We start from the raw sequence: 22,224 nt of genomic DNA, 5'->3' as shown, positions 1-22,224 counted from the left end.
TGTTTTGACCGGATGCTTTGAGTTGATAGATATTGTGCCACAATTAATACGGAACCTCTCTTGTCAGAACATGAGTTCTTTATGGTTTTTGGCGTTATGAATTGCCAATAAGAAATTTTTTTTTTAATGAACCATTTTCTGTTTTTCTTTTGAATTAAGTTTTTTGCAGTGATTCTCAGAAATGGAATCACCGAGCCAAAAGATACTGCCCTCTAAAAATAATTGCACTAGTTTAAAATGCTACCTGATAAATACAGGTTTTCCAAATCTTTCCTGGGATTTTATAACAAAAACAATAGCAATCTTTTGACAATTTTTAAATAAATTTAAGATGCTATTTCATTATGATTATAATATTCACTTAATTTATTAGCAAGGTTAAACAATGTGCCACATCTTTATTTATACTGTTTGTTTTTGAGAGCTGTGTTGTAAAGGAAAAAGAGGAAGATTGAACTCTGATGGAACAAAAGTCTGGATTCTCCTTGGCAACTTCTTGCCATTTTGGAACTATTTTAACTTTAGAGTAAGTAGATTATGGTGTTACCAAGTTTCCCTTTGGTTCGGATTAATTTTTTTTTTCCTTTAGACTCTGCTTTGTCAGGAAATGGAAGTAATACTGGTAGCCCCAAGTTCATTTACCACCAGTTACTCCTTGTTTGAGAAGAAGTTTAATTTCATTTTCTTTTGGAAGCACGTCATGTGTTCTATAAAAATACATACTCTTTAGAGAAGTTTACCTGGTCAATCTGCAGTAAATGGCATAGCCTTTTGTACTTAGTAGGTCCTAAGTGAGTGTTGGAGCTGGATTCAGACCAAGTGGTTGGGGACCCAGACTGCTGGAGGTGAGCCGTGGTTCTCTAGCTGTGTGACTTTGAGGAGATCACCTTGTTGTGCCCGTTTTCTCATCTGTAAAAGGAGCTAACAGTGCCTGTCCTCCTGGGCCATTGTGAGGATTAGCTGAGCAGTTAGAATAATGACTGAATAATGACTGAAGCAGTTAGAATAATGCCTAGCACATGCTAAGCATCGTATGTGTTAACTTTTTGGTAGTTGAATTCAGTTCAGTTCAACCCAGACCTTGAAGATCATGGATTTTCAGCAGTGTTTTTTACTCGGCTTCTTTGACTTTCAGAAACCTGTAGAAAACCCTCACCTATCTAGAGGTCTCTTATCTCGTTGACAGAGATGGCACAAAGCTCACAGTCACAATTCTGACATTTACATATTTAGAGCACCTCAGACTTCTCCAGTCAGTTCACTCTGACTTGATGCATAATGCTAAGCTGAAAGATTGTTTGTTTTAAGTCCGCTCATATTATATTAGAAGTAGCCAACAGAAAGATGAGATCGCTTCAGCCATAGTGACAGACACAGGTAGTAAGAAGGGATATCAGGATGTAGCCTAACATCAAGGATCAAGAGCCTATGTTTCCACAAGAATTCTGAAAGCACTGTACCCTGGGGTCAGTTGCTACAATGCTTAGCCCTGTCTCAGCTCTGTCTCAGCCAAGAGAGCCTATCTCTCAGCTCTGTCACTTAGTAGATTTGGGGGACCCTGGCCCAGTTACTTAACCTTGCTAAAGTTCATTTTCATCATTGCTAAAGTGAATGCTGTCTATTTCATATGACTGTTTACTTAGTGCCTGGCACATGGTAGCTACTTAAAAAGTGGTAGCTCTTTTGTTTTTTACTTACTCATTTGAATTTATTTAGAACAGAATGTCCTTCTGTGTGTTTTAGAAGCTTCTGAAGGCATCACTATCACCATTTAATGGCCTAGTGTAATGGTTGGTGGTCTTAGTAATGACATTGTATTATTAAGATGTTAAATTCAGAATCCTTTCTTTAAGTGGTCAGGGAATTGCTAAGCATGAGGTATGTCATTGAAGTAGTGGCAAACTTAAATCATGTATTTTTTTGGTTAAAATTCATGTATTTGAGTGATCCCCACTTTAAAACAAAACAAAATTCAGAAACGTCATGGAATAAACTTAATTTATCTCAAGTTATTTGGGTGGGTAAAACATTTCATTCCCATACAGAAGTGGTGCTTTAGTCCCATGCCTAGTTGGAGCCAACACTGAGGTGATTCCCGCTTGCTCTGCCTTTGAAATATTTTTGTTCTTTTGGAATGGCTTTGCTTATTCAGCTTGGACTTTGTTACAGTATCTGTACAGAAAAATGAGTCAATATTATTTTTCCGTTAGGGTGGGTGGTGGCTATATCGAACACACAAAGAGCTGGATTCCTAATTAAGGCTGGTGGATGACCTGCCTCAAATGACATTTGAGACCCAAGACCATAAGATATCTCTGTGAGAGGAAGGTCATAGGGATCTCAGCCAAGAAGACTTCTAATTATCAAAAATAGGCACCATTTCCCTGCAATGTTTCCAGAAGTAAGAATGAAGAGAAGAAAGTAACAAGAGAGAGGAGAAAGTTCCTGAGACATAATTCCAATTAGTATTTTGGTGGTTTTCTTTTATACCCTTTCCCCCCACTTATTAAGTATTATTATTTTCCATATTACTTGTACTGCCTTCTCTCAAACATTCCCGTAATATAGACTTCACTTTTCAATGTTCAGAGATACGGTGAAGAGCTTCTGCTTTTAATTGTGCCTAGTAAGGCACTAAAGCCCTCTAAGTGCTCTGGTATTGATCAGTCACAAGGTAGTGAACCATCTGGTTTATTTTTATGTTCCAGGGGGAGAAGATAGAAGACATTCCAAAGGAAGTCCTGATGGACTGTGCCCATCTTGTGAAGGCCAATAGCATTCAAGGTCAGTTTTCCTAGAGGTGTTTTCAGAATTAATGCCAATGTCTGTGTCTGAAATTGAATATATTTTAGAAAACATGTAAGTGACTTCGCATGAGTCAAACGAACAATCTGTAATATACCTTTCCCCTGTTTTGTTCTTTAAGGTGGCAGTTCTGCTACCTGTCCAAGACTTGAAAACTAATCTCTCCACCCCTCTCACATTCCCGGTCCTTTCTCAGTTCTTTCTACCATGTTCTCACTACCTTGACTGGAAGCTTGTCTAGACTTGCCTATCCTTGGTGTTGTTCGTAGAAAGACTTTTAGGGATGCCTGGGTGGCTTAATCAGTTAAGCATCTGATTCTTGATTTTGGCCCAGGTCTTGATCTCATGGCTCGTGAAATCAAGTCCTTTGTGGGACTCCATATTCAGTGGGAGTCTGCTTGGATAGTCTCTCCATCTGCCTTTGCCCTAACACTAGCGACTCACTCGCTCTCTTACACACAAATAAATAAATCTTTAAAAAAAAAAAAAAAGAAAGAAAGCTTTTGGAAATGAGGTTAGGTTAATAGCTAAGCAAGAGATTGTCTCAAGGCTTTATTTTTTAATGCTGTGTGATGTCTTTCTTTTCATCATTTGTTCTTAAATTCTGGAACTCAAACCTCTATATCCCTGTTTCCTACTCTTTCCTTCTCTTTTTTCATTCCTTCTTCTCCCTGTATATTGTGAAGGTATCAAGTCTGTTGATCTTTTTATCTCCTAGAGAATCTCATTTAGGTGGTCTGGGGTGATCCATAAGTATCCATATTTTTCCAGTGTTTTCCAGGAGATTGTAATGTGCACAGAGGGTTGAGAACAATTGGCCTGTTTTAGGGGAGGCCTGCAATTCTGGGCTTGGTGCTTGTTTAGTTCTGTCAATAGTAGATTTAATCAGTCAGTAGTCGGTACAGGTCAAGAAGGATAATTTTGGGGGAGGAAGTGGGACTTAAAAAGGAAGCCAGGAGATGATAGTCTGCTAAGAATGGTTGAGCTAGTAGGTTGGATTTTGGGGTGTAGGACATAGAGTTAGATAGAGTAGAGGTAAGTTTGGTGAGATGTGAGGTTATGAGATGATCTAGAGGGTTGGAAAGTAATATGGTTTGGATAGAGGGCCGACACAGAGCTGATAGCAGGTACCAGGGCTGGAGATTATAGGATAAGAGTTGGCCAGTGTACCCTTTCCTCATCACTTAGACAGGGTTTCCTAAATCTAAGTTGGGCAGCTTTACTGAGTCAGATACTGAGCCAAAGAAAGTAGAAGTCTGGTCTTGTAGATCCAGTGATTTTCAACTCCATAAATCATTAAATTGCAGTTAGTCTTAGGACATTCCATTTTTATGAGCAGAACAGAGTTCTTAAGATTTCCAGTCATGAGCTTCAGTTATTAAAGTAAAAATAATAAAATTAAAACAATCATTATCCTCCTGTGTGTTGCAACCTCTTTCACGTGATCTTGTCCCCTTTCCATGCCCCTGGCTAGGAGATGTGACTTTATTAAGGGATCTCTGGACTCTTTATTCTGGGCGTGGACTCTTTCTTCTTATTCTTTTTGTAGTTTACTAGTTTTAGAGAAGACAGAAAAGACAGAAGAGTTCTGACACTGCCTTCCGCTGCTTTCCACTTCAGCTTTCCCCGGTGAAATCTCTCTTAGCAGAACGAGTAGCTGAGCCCAGGAACCTCACCCAGGAGTTGACAGCAGAGGATGCTGAGCTGCTCCATTTTCATTGCTGTGTGGTTAAAATATCTACCCCCCCAACCCCCTGCTTGACCACCTCTGGCTCTCGGAACCAAGAAATTGAGTTAAACTTGTTTGTCATCATGGAATCTGGGCAGTTTATTTGTAGACGCCTTTGCCAGATTAAACTTTCTAAAAGCTTAGATACTTTCTATGACATGCCTCCCCTTAATTACACAGTTAAGTCCAGACTTCTTAAGCTGGAAGTTAAGCATCTATGCTCTGACTATAGGCTTTTTTTCCCTTCACATATTTCACCCTCCAGCCAAAGCATGTCTTGGCTGTTTTCTTCCCATACACCTCTGCTTATGTTGTCTTCTCTTTCCTCAGTTTTACTGCCTTGTCAGTCATCTCATGTCTAGATGCAAGCTAAGGTTCAAGGTCCACCCAGTGGTTGTAGTAATGGTACTAATAGCTAACCTTGAGCGTTAATTACATGCCTGGCACTGTGCTAAAAACTTCACAGATTATTTCATTTATCAACTCTACTGAGATATGCATTATTATTTTCATTCTAGAGATGAGGGAGCTGAGCTTAAGGGAGTTAAGGAACCTGCCCAAGTCCTCAGAGCTCTGAAGTGTGGCAGCAGGTACATTTGAAGTCAGTCTGACCTAAAAGTCTTCTGTCTAAACCACTAAACTGTATTAACCGATCCAGTGGAGCCTTTGCCTTCTTCCAGCGTGGGTGATCACTGCCCTCTTGGAGCACTTTACCTCTACCTTTCAAGTAGCATTTGATGAGTTCTGTTTTTCTTATCTTTCCCCTTTTTTTTTTTTTTTTTGAGATTAGATTGATTTATTTTAGAGAGAGTGGGGACCACGGGAGGGGGTGTCTGTTGCAGGGAAGGCAGAGGGAGAGAAGCAGACTTCTTGCTAAGCAGGAAGTCAGGAAGTCTGACACGGGGCTCAATCCCAGGACCCTGAGATCATGAGCTGAGCCAAAGGGAGACACTTAACCGACTGAGCCACCCAGGTGCCGTGGTGAGTTCTGTTTTTCATAGTAGTGATTTACATACTTACCTGCCTTCCTTTAGTGTTGGAAGGCAAGACCCATTGTCTGATCCATGTTTAGATCTCCCATAGCACCATGCACATGGAGATCTTTTTAAATCTTCATTTTGAAAAAAAAGTTCCAAAGCTACAGAAACGTTGCCAAAAAAATACAACTCCTATATGCCCTTCACTTAGATTCAATAATTTTTCCATATGTATTTGCTTTCTCTCTATAATGTTCTAATTATTTGTTTTTTTAGCTGAATCATTCGATGGAAAAATTCTAGACCTCATAACTCTTTAGTATGCCCTAAGAACAGGAACATTGTCTTAAGTAACTGTATTACTGTAACCTTATTCAGGAAATTTCATGTGGATAGAATACTATCATTTGATATACAGTCCCAGTTGTTTTCCCAGTTGTCCCACTACTATCTCTTTATAGCATTTTTTTTCCTGACCCAAGATCATATGTTATAGTTATTCATCATATCTCTATAAGTCTCTTTTAACCTGAAGACGCTTATTTTTTTTTAAGAACTTTTCTTTTTTAAAGATTTTATTTATTTATTTGACAGAGATCACAAGTAGAGAGGCAGGCAGAGAGAGAGAGAGGGAAGCAGGCTCCCCGCTAAGCAGAGAGCCCAATGTGGGGCTCAATCCCAGGACCCTGGGATCATGACCTGAGCCAAAGGCAGAGGCTCAACCCACTGAGCCACCCAGGCACCCCGACACTTATTTTTTTAATTTAATTTAATTTAATTTTTTTCAGTGTTCCAAAATTCATTGTTTATGCACCACACGCAGTGCTCCATACAATATGTGTGTTCCATAATACCTACCACCAGGCTCACCCAACCCCCAGCCTTACCCCCAAAATTTCCTCAGTGTTTCTTAGAGTCCACAGTCTCTCATGGTTTGTCTCCTCCTCCAGTTTCGCCCAACTCCCTTCTCTCCATCTCCCCATGTCCTCCGTGTTATTCCTTATGCTCCACAGGTAAGTGAAACCATGTGATAATTGACTCTCTCTGCTTGACTTACTTCACTCAGCATAATCTCTACCAGTCCTGTCCATGTTGATACAAAAGTTGGGTATTCATCCTTTCTGATGGAGGCATAATACTCCATTGTATATATGGACCGTATCTTCTTTATCCATTTGTCTATTGAAGGGCATCTTGGCTCTTTCCACAGTTTGGCGACTGTGGCCATTGCTGCTATGAACATTGGGGTACCAGGTGGCTCTTCTTTTCACTACATCTGTATCTTTGGAGTAAATAGCCAGTAGTGCAATGCAGGGTCATAGGTAAGCTCTATTTTTAATTTCTTAAGGAATCTCCACACTGTTTTCCAAAGTGGCTACACGTACCAACATGCATTCCCATCAAAAGTGTAAGAGGGTTCCCCTTTCTCCACATCCTCTCCAACACTTGTTTACTGTCTTGTTGATTTTGGCCTTTCTAACTGGTGTAAGGTGGTATCTCAGTGTGGTTTTGATTTGAATCTCCCTGATGGCTAATGATGATAAACATTTTTACATGTGTCTGTTAGCCATTTGTATGTCTTCTTTGGAGAAATGTCTGTTCATGTCTTCTGCCCATTTTTTGATGTGATTATCTGTTTTGAGTGTGTTGAGTTTGAGGAGTTCTTTGTAGATCTTGGATATTAGCCCTTTGTCTTTATTGTCATTTGCGAATATCTTCTCCCATTCCATGGGTTGCCTCTTTGTTTAGTTGACTGTTTCCTTTGCTGTGCAGAAGCTTTGATCTTGATGAAGTCCCAAAAGTTCATTTTCGCTTTTGTTTCCTTTGTCTTTGGAGACATATCTTGGAAGAAGTTGCTGTGTCCGTTGTCGAAGAGGTCGCCGCCTATGTTCTCCTCTAGGATTTTGATAGATTCCAGCCTCACGTTGAGGTCTTTTATCCATTTCGAGTTTATCCTTGTGTGTGGTGTAAGAGAATGGTCGAGTTTCATTCTTCTATACATAGCTGTCCAGTTTTCCCAGCGCCATTGATTGAAGAGATGGTCTTTTTCCACTGGATATTTTTTCCTGCTTCTAAAGACACTTCTTTATCTTTCAAGATGTTGACCCTTTGGATGGAAACCACTTGTAGGATATCCTGTAATGTGTGTTGGTCTGATACTTCCACTTGAGTCAGGAATACCACAGAAGTGAAATCTTGTGTGTTACAGTTGGGAGCCACATGGTACTATTTTGCTCCATTTTTGATGAGGTTAATTTTGATCACTTAAGCAGTTGGGTACCAGTTTTCTCCATGGTATATGGTGATTTAATAAACTCTGTAATGTACTGAAGAGGGCTTTAAAGAGTGCTAGACCAGTGACTAAACTGAGGTTCTTCAAGCTGCCTGAGAAGCAGAGGGGGAATGTGAGGTGGAGGTGGTAGGAGGAATGAGTGGGGTATGGGGTACCCGGCACCCCTTTCATCCAGAGCATCTCTGCTTTTATTCCTTTGATACGTTTTCTTTGGTAAAAGAGGGGGGCCACTGTGAAGAGAAACAAACAAACAACTCTGCTAGTCCAGTCGCCTCCTGTTTCAGCTGAGATTCCGGGAGCCGTGGGCATGCTCTCTAGGGGACACAGCAAGTTTGTGTCGGTGCCAGGGGCACATGCCGGTCTCTTGAATCTCAGACCGTGGTTTTTTGCTTTATCTCGATGTTCAGCCTTTGCTGAATCAAGGACTCCATTGGGAATCTGAGGGAAACCTGTTCAGTCCATTTCTCTTTTTAAAAAAACGCGTATCCTAAATTTTGCAATCAGTATTTGGGAGTCTCAGAAGTCCCTGAAGCTGAGCCACAGACCCCTGCTTTCCTTCATAATAGTTCTGCTTGAGTCGTGTTAGTCACCTTTATCATTTGCCTATTATGGGCGCGTTCAAGAAAAAAGTATTTGGTGGTTTGAATCCCTCCATGGCCGTTCGTGCTGCCTTTCCCTTTGTTGGACTTTGGTAATTGGCCAGTGGGTGACGGAGTGCATTGCTCAGTATCCTCCGGCCTGCATGTTGAAGACAGTCTCTTTTGGCAGGCTGCAAGATGAACAACGTGAATGTGGTATATACACCGTGGTCTAACCTGAAGAAAACCGCGGACATGGACGTGGGACAGATAGGCTTTCACAGGCAAAAGGATGTAAGTGTTGCACACCGCCAGAGGGGGGCGGGGTGGAGCCCGGGCTTTGCCGGCTCCTGCCTTGGTTGTTGAAGGCTCCGCATGATGTCTGCCTTCTGGATCCCTTTCAGCTGGGTTGCTCAGCTCCTCGAAAACATCGCTTCTGTTCTGGGGGGGAACCTACAATAAAGATTCCGTTTTGTCCCCCCTCCCCAAATCTCCCTCAAAGGTGAAAATTGTGACCGTGGAGAAGAAAGTGAATGAAATCCTGAACAGATTAGAAAAGACCAAAATGGAACGGTTCCCAGACCTCGCGGCAGAGAAGGAATGCAGAGATCGAGAAGAGAGGAATGAGAAAAAAGCCCAAATTCAGGAAATGAAAAGGAGAGAGAAGGAAGAGATGAAGAAGAAGCGGGAAATGGACGAACTTAGGTATGTTGGAGCTGCAGTATTGGTGTTAAACGAGGAGATTCATCGCCGTTGATTATCATCAGGGACCAGCCCATAGGAAGGTTAGACCAGTGGAGGGCAGGACAGATGACAGACTCAGGGCCTGAAGCAGCCTAGGAAAGAGCAGTTATGCTGATGCAGTAGTCAAATGACTCCCTTTTATAGGGGTAGGATATGAGTGTGTGTGAAATAAAAAGAGCTAATTTTATTCTTAAACTGTCATAGGTTATCTTTAGAGTTTGGTTTGTAAACATCTTCAGGAAAAGAAAAGATGCTATATTAAGGGTTTAACATTGACTTGCTGTGGTATTTGAGTAAGATGGTCTTAGGTCTGAAGACCAATGCTAGTAATTCTTTTTTTTTTTTTTTTTTTTTTAAGATTTTATTTGTTTATTTGAGAGAGCACAAGCAAGGGTGGTAGGGTGAGGGTGTTGAGAGCCAGAGGGGAGAGGGAGAAACAGGCCCCCAGCTGAGCAGGGAACCTGAGATGTGGCTCCATCCCAGGACCCTGGGATCATGACCTGAGCCGAAGGCAAACACTTACCCCATGGAGCCACCCAGGTGCCCCAATGCTAGTAATTCTTCAAATCTGTTTTTTGGGGTGCCTGGGTGGCTCAGTGGGTTAAGCCACTGCCTTCAGCTTTCTTTTTTTAAGAAAGAAAAACATCTGAAAGTTGGAAGTGATTAATGTAATGAGGCCTACTCCAAAGCACTACGTTTTACAGTGATAAATAGTACGGGGTGCCTGGCTGGCTCAGTCAGTAGACCATGTGACTCTTGATCTTGGGGTTGAGTTCAATCCCCATGTTGGGTGTGGAGCCTACCTAATAAAATAAGGCATAAAATCTTTAAAAAGTAAACAAATAAAAATGAGTAAATAAAATGATAAGGAGTAGTTAAAATATAGCTTGGGTCCTAAAATTCTAGTGTATGAGAATACTGACTGTATTAGTTTTCTGTGGCTACTGTAACAAATTATCACAAATTCAGTGGTTTCAAATAACAGAGATTTCTTATCTTACAGTTCTATCCATTCATACGTTAGAAATCCAACATGGTTCTCAATGGGCTAATACCAAGGTTCAACAGGGCTGTGTTCCTTTCTGGAGCTCTAGGGAAGACTCTTTTTCCTTTTCCAGCTCTTAGAGGCCACCCACATTCTGTGGCTTGTGTCCCCTTCCTCCATCTTCAAAGCTGGCGACATGGCATCTCTGAAACATACCCCCACAGTCGTAGCCCCATCTCTGAGCACAGCCTTCTCTACTATTGAGGACCAGTGTGATGACATTGGGCCCACCCAGACAATCCATTGACTCTGCATCCAGGATCCTTAACCCAACCTCATCTGCAGAGCCCCTTTTGCCAGATAATATGCCAGGCGACATATTTGCAGGTCCTGGGGATTGGGATGTGGACATCTACATGTGGGATCATTATTCTGCCCACCACTCTGAATCTATAATTGACGTATAGTTTATACTTAAAGAGACTACTGGGTTTTCTTCATCAAAGAGGGAATTTAATCCTACAACTTCTACTCACAGGATTTCTAGATTTTCCCACAGTTCTCCATAGATACCATTTGTGTTAAGTATACCGAAAAGAAAGGGGGGAAGAAAGGATACTGCTGTGCCTCTGCGAAAGGTATAGGATCAAAATGAGCTGTCTTGCCATGTCCTGACTCAGTTTTCTTGCAATACGCTGGATGATTAGAAAGAGTATTGGGTCCTGGTGTAGGTATAATGATCAAGTACTGGTATTTCTTAGTTATCTGCCTACATGTGCCCCTTTTGGGGGTTCTGCTAAAGTGGGATAAGTGGCTTCAATGAAAACATAATACTCAAATGGAGAACTCCAGAAGTGTTATCCTGAGTTATAATCTGCTGACATGAGACAAACAAATGCACAGATTGGGTTTGACCTAGATTGGGAGTCTGCTTTGTGTCATGAATAAAAAAAATTATCAGCTCAATCAGCGCAGTAAAATGTGTGGGATTTTGAGCAATGTGGGATTGAGAGCAGCTTATTCATTTTTGTTTTTCATGTGAAGGGGGGAAAAGATTGAAAACACACCTGCTGGTACCCTTTCTAAATCTAACAATTTTGTTTAGAAACATAAAAGGATAGGAATATAATATCACTTAATTTACCTGAAAACTTGAGAAAGAATGGCTAACATTTTGGGACCCTTGTCATCTGCCAAACGCCGTACTATGTTCAGCTCCATTATCTCATTGAACCCTAACAATAACGGATATGAGGCAAATGTTGTTATTACTTGCATTTTCTAGAAGAGGAAATTGAGCCTGACAAGCAGTTAAGTAACTTGCCCAAAGTCACATAGCTAGTCTTTCTGATTCACAAGCTCATAACATGCTAGTACCATTCTCTTCTGCCTCTGATCAGTCTGTTCAGCTTTAAAGTAAAATTTATTGCATATGAATCAAGAAATTTCTAGATATGGGAATTTATCTTGAAATGTATATCATTTTTGTTTCAAATCAAGCTGTGTACTAGTAAAATTTAGGGGATTTTGTATGTTTGATTTTATTAGTTTAAAACACAATGTTCATATCTCCCAGATTTTCTTTTATAGTATTAACAACCCATAAAATACTTACGTAAGTTGAGGGGAAAAAAATTCTCATTGTTGTTGAATGAAATTTTTGCCTCAAAAGCAAATTTATCTAACCAGTCCCATATTCTAAGCTGTCCCTTGTCACCTGTAATATTTCCATTTGTTTTCTCAGACACAGATTTTTATCATATATTGTTCTGGCCCATATTTATCAAAAGGAAAGTGTAAGTGAACGAAATGGGGAAATCACTTTTCTAGTCCATGTTTTTCTACACAGTTTTGTCCCTGATGCTTTCTTTTTTAATGAATGATTGTGGCTCTGAGAAGACGAAAAACGACTGATATATTTGTTCCTGTGAAACCTGTGCTACCACAGTGACTTACTTTTCCAAAATGCCGAGGCTGGGAGGATGTGAGGCAGGGCTCCTGTGCAGGGAACCAACACAGCAACCCACCAAGCCCCTGCCTGTTTGCATGCTGTGCCCTGCAGCTTCTGTGAAGTTCCAGCCATAAGCTCTAAGCTTCTGACCTGCTTTAGAATCTGTTTTTATACATTATAGTGCTTTATCCATGACCTGTGTTTCTACCTTTGACTCTTCCACCCAGGAGCTCTAGTGGTGGGCCTACAGAATCATCTCATCCTCAAGTCTTTCCCTTGGCTGTCTGACATTCCCCTTCCATCCTTCCCTTGGCTGTCTGACAATGAAAATTTCATGAGCTTTCACTGGCAGATGGTTCTTTTATTTGGACCTTCTGGTAGGGAATGTCCACTTCAGTTGGTGCGATTGCCTAAGAAACTGAGAGTCTCCAGGGGATTCTGCAGAGAAACCAAGGGATATTCTTTTCCCAGAAGTTCTCCCCAGTGCTTCCAGATGATTGCAGCAAAGAAATACTCAACAGCCTCATATCCGGAGATAGCCCACTTCCCTCCAAGTCTAAAGCCATTTAGATTCTTGTCCCCTTTCTCTTCTCAACTTGTTGAACAAGAATGGCAATAAGCTTCTCCTTTCCAATGTCTACCAGGAGAAGCAAAGGATGGAATTGCCATTATACAGCTCCCAAGTTCTCTGAGCTCTAGTCTGGATCCTGTCCAGCCCTCAGCTCAGCAGTGAACAAAGCCCAGCCCACCCTGTGGAAGGCACGACTTCCTGCCCCACAGTGAAGAGTGGTAGCCCCTGGAGACAGAACTCCATCTCGTTCTTGCCAATGAGCCTATACTCCTTATACTGAGCATGCAGAACCTGGAACGGTCTGATAATGTAAATAGGTCTACATAAAGATCATCCTCTTAGATGGGTTTTAGCAATATTTGGGTTGTTGGGAGGGCACTATATTAACACCCTCTGCTCACCATTTATTTTCTTCATCCAAACCATTTGAAAAATTTCCCCTTCCTTAGACTTTGCATATTCTCACTTACCCATCTTACTCGTTAGCTCCTTAGACACATGCCTCGTGAGCCTAGAAGCTTATGGGGCTTGGGGTTAGAGAATCTTTGTGTAGGATATGGTGTAAGGAAGAAGCCTTCTCACAGGTTCCTTCTTTTCCGTGACCGCTACACCATAAGCCATACATTGAGCAAGCTGAGATGACAGCAGAGACTCAGCACAGGCTTTCAGAGTAGTCAGTGTCTTAGACGTGACCTTGAGAGTGAGAGAAGCAGACTGGCTTCTACTCAGTCTACATTTGGTTTGAGAGAGCAGGCATTTGGAGAAATCCTTTCGGCAGATTACCTGTGAGTCTCCCAGTGGATACCATCATCTATTGGCAGGTGCTGGGGAAGAGCATCGCTGGCTTCCTTCGGTGTGTCCTAGTAGTGTTGTTTCATCTGTGCAGTGGAATGCATGGTTACCTGCAAATGAAAGCTCGCCGGTCTCTTTCAGCCTTGTATTCACTTATTTGGGCTTTGTGGTGTTAAAACATCAATGTCAAAGTCAAGCTCTACCATGTGATTATTGAAACCAGAGGAAATAATAGAGAAAGGTAGTTAATAGAGGATAAGTTGAGTAACAGATCAGAAAAGAAAAAGGTAGGGACTGTGGCTACAGTCCCAGTTTAAAATCTGGGAGTCTGGGAGGTCAAATTTGAGTCCAAGGCTCGGGTACTCAAAGTCAGACAAGTACAAGACCCGGGTGAAATGGTTAGTCACAGGTGAATGGATCATCAGTTTGAACAGTAACCTGCACTTGATTTGGGGACAAAGATGACTTTAGCAAGGTGGTCAATGTTTGGAAAATTATAGCTATTAAGTAGCAAAGCAGGAATTCTAACTCAAGCCTAGAGTCCTGAGGTCCACACTGTGCTGCCTGTAAGGCAAGAAAGGAGCAGGTTGGCTAGGCCAGAGTCAAAGTCATATAGGCAAATAAAAGAATTAAAAAAATAGACACATCAGAGAGTGATTTTAAAAGGTTTTGCATGGTACAGAATTTCAGGTTGTAAGTGATAAAAGAGCCATTATAGGTGTCCTAGGATATTAGGAAGTAGTAGACCTGTAGGATGAGTTTAGTGGCAACATGTAGAAGAGGCAACAGCAAGACCATTAATTTAAAAGATGATATAGTCCAGTGTAGAACTGACTGCTTTAATTGTACCTTCTTTTGTTTCTCTCTCACATATGAGCACTGCTGCTTTCTATAATGTTCTGTGTGCCATAGCTCTCCATTTTAATGATAAGCTCCTTCAAAGAGCCACTGATATGCATCTTTGTATCTCTTATGTGTGACCTGGTGCTTTGCATATGCAGTGAGTGATTGGTTAATATATTATGGATTTATAAATAACTGAATTTGGCTTCTTTGATACAGTGATCCTTGAGCTAAGATCAGAACTATGTTTGCTGATTAAAAGGGGATTGGGTGGCAAGAGGGCTCTAAGCAGAGGGAACTAGGTGTGCAAAGACTGTATGGGAGGGAGCAAGGCAAAACACAGGGCCAGAAAGGCGGGCCCAAATATGTGGAGCGCAGGAGTGAGGGAATGCCTGGATCGAAGTGCCCATGCACACAGGGCCTGTTGGTCATGTTTGTCTTCATTCCTCATCAGACGTTCGTGAGGTTATCAAGACTTTTAAGCAGGGGGTTGTATGATAAGGTTTGTGTTTTGGAAAACTCATTTTACTGACCTGAAGGGAAGGGGATCCAGGTGGGGGTGACTATGCTGGTTAGGAAACTATGGCAGATTGCCACACGACAGATGATGGTAGCTTGGAATACAGGGGTGTCATGAAAATACGGAGAAATGGACTGGGGAGAAGTAATTTTGTAGATAGAATTCTAAGATTTGAAGCTAGATTGGCTGGAGGGGATGGGCAGGGGAAAAGAGTGAGTCCTAGGTTTCTGGGGTGTGAGCTGGAATGGATGGCGGTGCCGTTCTCTGGGCCAGGGGATACTGGGAAAGAACCAAACTGGTTTTGGACCATGAGCTGCCAAGGAACCTATGAATCTGAAAATACCTTGAGGTATCCAGAAAAATGTCAGATAAGCAGATGGATGAATGGGGTGGAGCTCAGAGGACAGGTGTGGCCTTATGAAGGGTAAATCTGTGTGTCGCTTTCATCGAAGTGGGCTCTTGGACCCAGTGGTTCTTGAACGCGGCTCGTGGATGCCCATCTTCATTGGGTGATTTTGTAATGTAGCCAGGATTGAGATTCCCTGCTCTACCCACTTCATGCTCAGCGGGCCTCTCTCTTTCTGCTCATGCAGCTTCTCGATATTGCCTGTGTGTTTCCTAGAGATACCACTTCCTCCAACAAGCTTCACCTGACCACTCTCTCCAGAGGTCTCCCAGGTGGTCGTCACTAACCAGGACTGTTCTTCCCTCTCATTCTCAGTTTTCCGTTTCTGCAGTGCGTATTCTCTACTTGGATGTCTCTCCATCCCTTCACGTGCAACATGTCCCACACCGAGCACACCTTCTTTGCAGCATATGCCCATTTCTCTCAACTGTAGCATTATTTTCTTCAAGTCACCCAAGCTGGAAACCTTGATATTATCATTGATTCCTCTCAGATTTCTCTTCTTACCAGGACAGCTGTTGGAAGAGTCTGGATTCATGCCCTTGTTGGGGGGATATTGCAGCAGAATGGATGGAGTATGACGGCAGGAGTGTGAGCTCGGAAGTCGGATGTGGGTTCTCAGGCTCGCTTCTCCCCTAGTTAGCTGGGAGGCCTTGCACGACTTCCTTAAGGTCCACGGCTCTGCCTCCTATGTCTTCAGTAGGCATGAGACTCTCCCTTGCCTTATAAGGTTGTTGAGGCGATTGACAGTAATTTATAAGGCATAGAATGCAGGTCCTCGCAAACAAAGGATACTTGGTAAATTGTAAATACTGTTATTATTAACTCATCTCCTTGCCTTAACTTCCCTTCTCCCTCTCTTCTGTCTGCTACAGATTACTCTTTTTAAAACACTGGTCTCACTTCCCTTTTCCTCTTGTCTCTGTGTATTTTTCCTTTGTCTCTTTGTGTATTTTTAACTAACTTATTGCATGTTTATGGCTGAATAGGTCAGATCTCCTCTCCTGGTAAGCTCTTTGGGGCTAGGCTTTGTCTTATTCATCAGGTTCTGTTTTCTTCCCATCCCATCCTCCACCAGGCTTAGCACAGGGCTTTACACATCACGGATATTTAATAAATACTTGTTGACTCTCACATCTCTCCTCTGCTCCTGTCTCATGTTGTGGCTTCTTGCTGATCACGTTGTGTTAGTTCATGCAGTTAGGACAACATAACTGGGCCCCACACATCCAGCCTACTTTCCCACTACTTTGTCCTCAGACTCCACTTGATTTGGCATGGAATGTCATTATAAAAACCATCTCTTTGCCTTTACTCCTGCCATCTCTGGATCTGCCTCCACTGCTCACCTGTATGGCTTGGGCTCGCTTTGGGTTCCACCTCACGTGAGAAGAGAGCCTCTCAGCAGCCCTGCTCTGCCCACTTGGATGCATCATCTCCCGAGTTCCTGCAGCCTCCACAGCCCTCGCAGTCTGCCCTAGCGAGGAGTCTGAGCTGCTCTTGGCCATAGACGGGTTTCCTCATCTGACTAACGCCACCCACCTCACAGTGTGGAAGTGACATGAAATGAGTATGACCAAGCACTCTGTAAATTATAAAGTGCTGTGCACATCTTATTTACTGTTCGAAGATACCTACCCTTTTTTTGTTGCAATCTCCTTGAGGTCAGGGATCATATTTTCCTCTGAAGGACCCTCAGCAGTGCGGGATACATGGTAAGTGTTCAGGAAATACTGACTGGATAGCGCTATTGTATTTTATTTTATTTTTAGAGAAGTGGGGAGGGGCAGAGGGAGAAGGGGAGAGGGAATCGTAAGCAGGCTCCACACCCAGCTGACCTGGGGCTCGATCTCACCACCCTGAGATCATGACCTGAGCTGAAATCAGGAATTAGGTCATTTAATCGACTGAGCCGCCCATGCGCCCCCTGGATGACCTTATTTTAAATGTGTTGTTTTCTTCTAGGAGCTATTCATCACTAATGAAAGTTGAGAATATGTCTTCAAATCAGGTATGTTCAAGTTATTTGTTTCAGTGTTGTGCCTTAATAAAGAATTGTTTAATAATCGGGTGACTAGCCAGTATTGAGTCACATGTTGCTGATGGCCTGACATGACTTGGCAACTCAGGTGCATTCTGTTGGACATTGCCCCTCTTCCCTGGAGCAAGAGGGCAAGCGGGGCAATGTGTTTTTAAGTAGGTCACCTCACGGAAAGAGATTGTTGTACTCTTTATGATGTCCAGGTCTGTTTCGGAACTTTCCTGATCATTTCCCTCTTTCCTAGTTGTAGCAGGCAGAAGGGCCCTTATTAATATTCTATATTAATGTGACTGTTGTTTCTATATTAACAACTGAAAACAAAATCCTTACCTTCAATTAAAAAACAAAAGGAAAGTCTTAACCCCAAGATCTTTCCTGCAGTCTAGGTGACAACATTGGTTGATTTCATGTTCCTCAGGACCTCCGATAAAGAGAAATGGAGATCCAGATTATAGTACGGAAAGAATTTTCTTAGCATCAGCAGCTAATGATTTTATTGGAACTATGTCAGGGACTTACTGTCCATGACTACTCTGTTCCCAAAATTTATTTGGAAGTGGCTGGAGATAGCTCAATTTAGCTACCACTTACCAGGCTGTAGAAAATCGAAACTGGGTGGATATATTTGCTATGTTTCATATTTTATAATTTACAAATACAGTTGACTCTTGAACAGTAAGGGGGTTAGGGACACCAGTCCCCCTACGCAGTTGAAACTCTGCATGTAACTTTTGACTCCCCTAGAAATTAACTATTGACCAGAAGCCTTACCCATAAACGTAAATAGTCAGTTGACACACATATTTTGTATGTCATATGTATCACATACCGTAGTCACACAATAAAGTAAACCAGAAGAAAAGACCATAAAGTGATAGGGAGAAGAAAATACTTTTACGGTTCTGAGCTGTGTTTATTGAAAAAGGTCTGTGTAAAAGTAGACCTGTGTGGTTCAAACCCATGTTGTTCAGGGGTCAACTATGTATGCTTGAGATCTTATTTTTCAGGATACTAGGCACTAGTTAACATGTTACCATTTAAATTTAATTAAAATAAAAAATAAACTTAATTAAAATGTACTTTAAAAACTCAAAGTTTCTTGGTCATACTAGCCACGTGTTGCTAGTGGTCACCATATTGGACAGCACAGAAATAGAACATTTCCACCATCACAGAAAATAATATTAAACACTACTTCCTTTGATGCTTAGAAACAGTTAACAGAATTTAAGATCCCTTAAAGGTCAGCGAGTCAAACCCCATATTTAGTTCACCAGTTGGGTTTGTTAGTAGTATTTTATACCTTGTTCATATGTCAGTGTCCTTCTAAAAATGAGTAAGAACAATATTCTTACTCCTGTCTCTGTGAAGAAATAAATTTATGGGGTTCTTTTATGAGTCAGAGCTGTAGCTTTGTAATTTATTCCTGAAAAATTCAAGAGTAGTATTATGTAGTTAAATACAGCCTTGAATTTGAAGGTTAGAGCCCTAAGCTGTCATTTACTAAGTGGATAAGCCTAATAAAATTATTTAACCTCTCTGAGGGAGTATTCATCAGCAGTGGAAGGGAGACCTAATGATTTCCTGTGTCTGCACTAGAATTCAAACAAGGGCATATATGTGAAAGTAGTTTCTTAGTCTCTGAATATAAATGGTCATTATTGCTTCTCATCAATATAGTCCTTAATTGCTCTTTTCCCACAGACTTTCAGTATTAATGATGATGAGATGTATTTAATACCTTCTGGAAACTACTCTTAGATTTCTTGGAACTCTTAAAACAGCTAAACAGTTAAACAGTAGTCTTTAACATACCCTCAGCCCATTGTCTTTGTCATGGTTATTGTTGCTTAAAAACTTTCTGTGATTTAGAGACTACTTTCCAGCAGAAATCTGGCACCTGTATTATGTTAATCTTAGGCATTTTCATTTCCATAATTGTGGATTATTAAATTTTGGATATTCTGGAATTAATACACATGCACACGCAAATATACATATATACATGATCTGAGTAGTGGCCGATGTTAAAAGCTCCAGGATTAGTGAGGCGGATTTATAGACAAAGGACTCCTAACTGCTCTGCTGTTCCTGTCTGTCTGTTGTTTGCTCCCCTGTCCCTGAGCTGAGCTCCAGGTTTCAATCAGATTCGTGTTTCCAGGGAAGTTTTGTACTGGGTGTTTTTATTCTGCCTTGTAGTGGAAGGACTCTTAGATCTTTCTCCCAGTACTGCTGAAGAAGTGGTTTCCATTCTCCTTGTAACCCTCTTGTGGGAATACAGACCTTTTGTTATCCAGTTTGGCCGCGTGATCGTGATCGGTTGGTCTTTAGTTAAAGCTTTGTGTTTATGTAAGATAGGACTTCAGTTTTCGTGTGGCTTATGTAAATTTATCAGGAAAAAATAGTCTCCACTCTGAAATTGGTTTTAATTTTGAGCTCTTGCTCTCCTATTTAGTATAATCCTTGTCAATCTGTAATTTCTTCCTAATCTTTTAAATTTGGTATCAGTAAACAGTTCCTTTCAATTCAGTTTATTTGTTTATCACTTTATAGGTGGATGACAGGAAATCTATTTGCTATATTGAAAAACGTTGACTCTTTTTTTAAAAGATTTTATTTATTTATTTGACAGATCACAAGTAGGCAGAGAGGCAGGCAGAGAGAGGGGGAAGCAGGCTCCCCACCTAGGAGAGACACTGAGATCATGACCTGAGCCGAAGGCAGAGGCTTTAACCCACTGAGCCACCCAGGCGCCCCCATATTGACTCTTAAAGGGAATCTTAAATATAAAAATTGGCCAAATAGGGGCACCTGGGTCATTCAGTTGTTCATGTGTCCGACTCCTGATTTTGGCTCAACTCATGACCTCAGCGTGGTGGGATTGAACCCACGTTTGACTCCGCACTGGAGCCTGCTCGGGATTCTCTATCCCCCATCTCCCTTTGCCGTCCCCATCCCCCACCCCATTCGTACACACCATTTCTCTCATTCTCTCTAAAAAAAATTAAATTGTCCAAATAAAGTCTTAGATCTCAGATGTATATTTAAAAGTTATTGTAATCCCCAAATACAGATCCTCAGACACATGGGACAGACACTCTGAAAATCTGACTCACAGCCTTTATTGGGAGTGACACATTTTCATTGTCACCAACCCAAATTATCTTAGAGCATTTTTCCACCTCAGTGTTCGGAATCTAATATGGACCTTCCAAGATAGATGGTGACTCTTCCAACATCTCTAATGCTGTGATTTCAGCGTAGGACACTAAGGCAGTCACAGTTCCAGTTTGTGCATAGAATGCCAACATGAGTTTGCTCTTCATATAATTATTTAAGGCATTTTTTGCCATGGCCTCAGGTTGTTGTGCTCATTGATGAGAAGCACAGAGAGAACTACTGAATGAAACCGGAGATCAGAGCGGGCCTCAGAAACCAGTGTTTCCTGCCTGTATTTCCTGTTTCCTTGCCCTTCTTTAATAAGAGGTAATAAGGGGGAGTAGAGCATATACACCTGGAAGCCTGAGCCCTCCCCTTCTCTCACAGCTCAGGTGTCAGGCCGGGGGAAGGAGAAGCTGCAGCAAGTGATATGTTGAGGTTGTGACGTTTTCAAGCAAATGTCCCAAACTTAGATACTTAGTGAATGGTGGCATCCAGGGCAGTTTTCTCAGGGTGTGCAACAGATCAAAAAGGAGTCAGGCGCTACTCTTAACCTTGGTCTTTAGGACGTGTCTGTAAGCCACACAATGATGTCTTTAAGCCACACAATAAAACAAGGGCCTTTCAAATGTATACCATCATATAAGGTTTCTTAATCAAAAACTTGGCAGGCCTAATTTAGTACCTAGCCCATGACTTCCTAATCATTTTTCCTATTAAAAAAAAAAAAATCCATCTTGTGACAACCTCGAGGCTCAGAATAATGGCGTCTAGGCCAAAAATGTGTTTGCCTATTGGCAGCATTGTTGGCAAAGGATATGAGGCAGGATCTGTTTGGATTCGTAATTTGCTGTTGTTGTTGGGGCAGTCCCATTTTGTTTTCATCACACCTGTTCCATCCTATCCTGGGTTGGGTGGGCCTTTACTTCATAACTTAGAAACTGTTGGTCACTTGTGGCTATGTAACTCAGGCCTTATAATGACACCGTAGAAATCCAGCTAGTCTAAACGACTCCTACTTTAAGGTAGAGAAGTGGTGAGTGAACTTAATGATGTTACTTTTTACTTTTATTTTCTGAACTTTGCAGTTACACATCAGGAAGCTTGTTACTTAAGATATTTTTAAAATTTGAGTAGTTTATGTTGAAGGCTTTTACAGTTGCACTTTTTTGTTCCCTACAGGATGGCAATGATTCAGATGAATTCATGTGAATGGAGGAAAGGACCTTTGAAAGATGTGAATTTCGAGACAGTTGCAGACGGTTTGATTTCATCTGTGTTTGGTGTTATAAAAAAAAAAAACAACTAAAATTCTACCTTCATTCTACACAAATATTACCAACGTTGGCGTCTAAAAAAAAAAGTTTCCTTCTTTGCCGATGGAAAAGGATCAGATATTTATAATATATTTGGACTTGAAAAATGGCATATAACTTTAGGAAAGTGAAAATATTTTTGCTGAAACCTGTCTTGGTACCTCATGAAAGTTGGCTGCCCTCGTTCTCGGGATAGACTTTAGAACAAACCAGCCCTGAGAAGTATTTGTTACTCTGGTGTGTCCCTGAAAACAGATGTCTTAAAAAGCTTTTCATATTCTTAAAATAGCTTCACTTCTGTTAAGAAGAATCTATCGGTGAGCAATATATGCGAGTGTTGCCCTTGGCCCTGATGTCCTGACTAGAACAAAAAAGCTTATGCGTTTCGAAGGCGATAGTGACATTTTCAGAAGACTGGCGGCTTCAGTACTCCTGTCCCAATGTCGTGTGAGTGTGTTAGCAGCGTTGTCCTCAGCTATCCCCTCATCCTGGCTTCTACCTTCCGCATACTTTC

General features: G+C 41.5%; 1 protein-coding gene across 4 annotated transcripts in view; it reads left to right on the top strand.

Annotated features, from left to right (window-relative positions):
* The window catches only part of CCDC25 (coiled-coil domain containing 25), a 39,001-nt gene extending 17,020 nt beyond the window's left edge, over window positions 1-21,981 (top strand). For 2 of the 4 annotated variants that reach the window (XM_032855671.1, XM_032855672.1), the window contains exons 4-8: window positions 2,709-2,784; window positions 8,573-8,676; window positions 8,885-9,087; window positions 17,160-17,205; window positions 21,577-21,647. In XM_032855671.1, the coding sequence (XP_032711562.1) occupies window positions 2,745-2,784; window positions 8,573-8,676; window positions 8,885-9,087; window positions 17,160-17,205; window positions 21,577-21,606 (423 nt within the window). In that variant the 5' untranslated portion in view covers window positions 2,709-2,744 and the 3' untranslated portion in view covers window positions 21,607-21,647. Of the gene's footprint in view, window positions 1-2,708; window positions 2,785-8,572; window positions 8,677-8,884; window positions 9,088-17,159; window positions 17,206-21,576 lie in introns of all 4 variants that reach the window. The other 2 variants (XM_032855670.1, XM_032855673.1) reach the window with 2 other exon arrangements.
* The last annotated feature ends 243 nt before the right edge of the window (window positions 21,982-22,224 follow it).

Source organism: Lontra canadensis, unplaced genomic scaffold (genome assembly GCF_010015895.1).
Source record: "Lontra canadensis isolate GAN:19392208 unplaced genomic scaffold, GSC_riverotter_1.0 scaffold10, whole genome shotgun sequence".
Lineage (NCBI taxonomy): Eukaryota > Metazoa > Chordata > Mammalia > Carnivora > Mustelidae > Lontra > Lontra canadensis.
The sequence above is the reverse complement of the archived record's forward strand: the minus strand, read 5'-3'. Positions and strand labels throughout refer to the sequence as shown.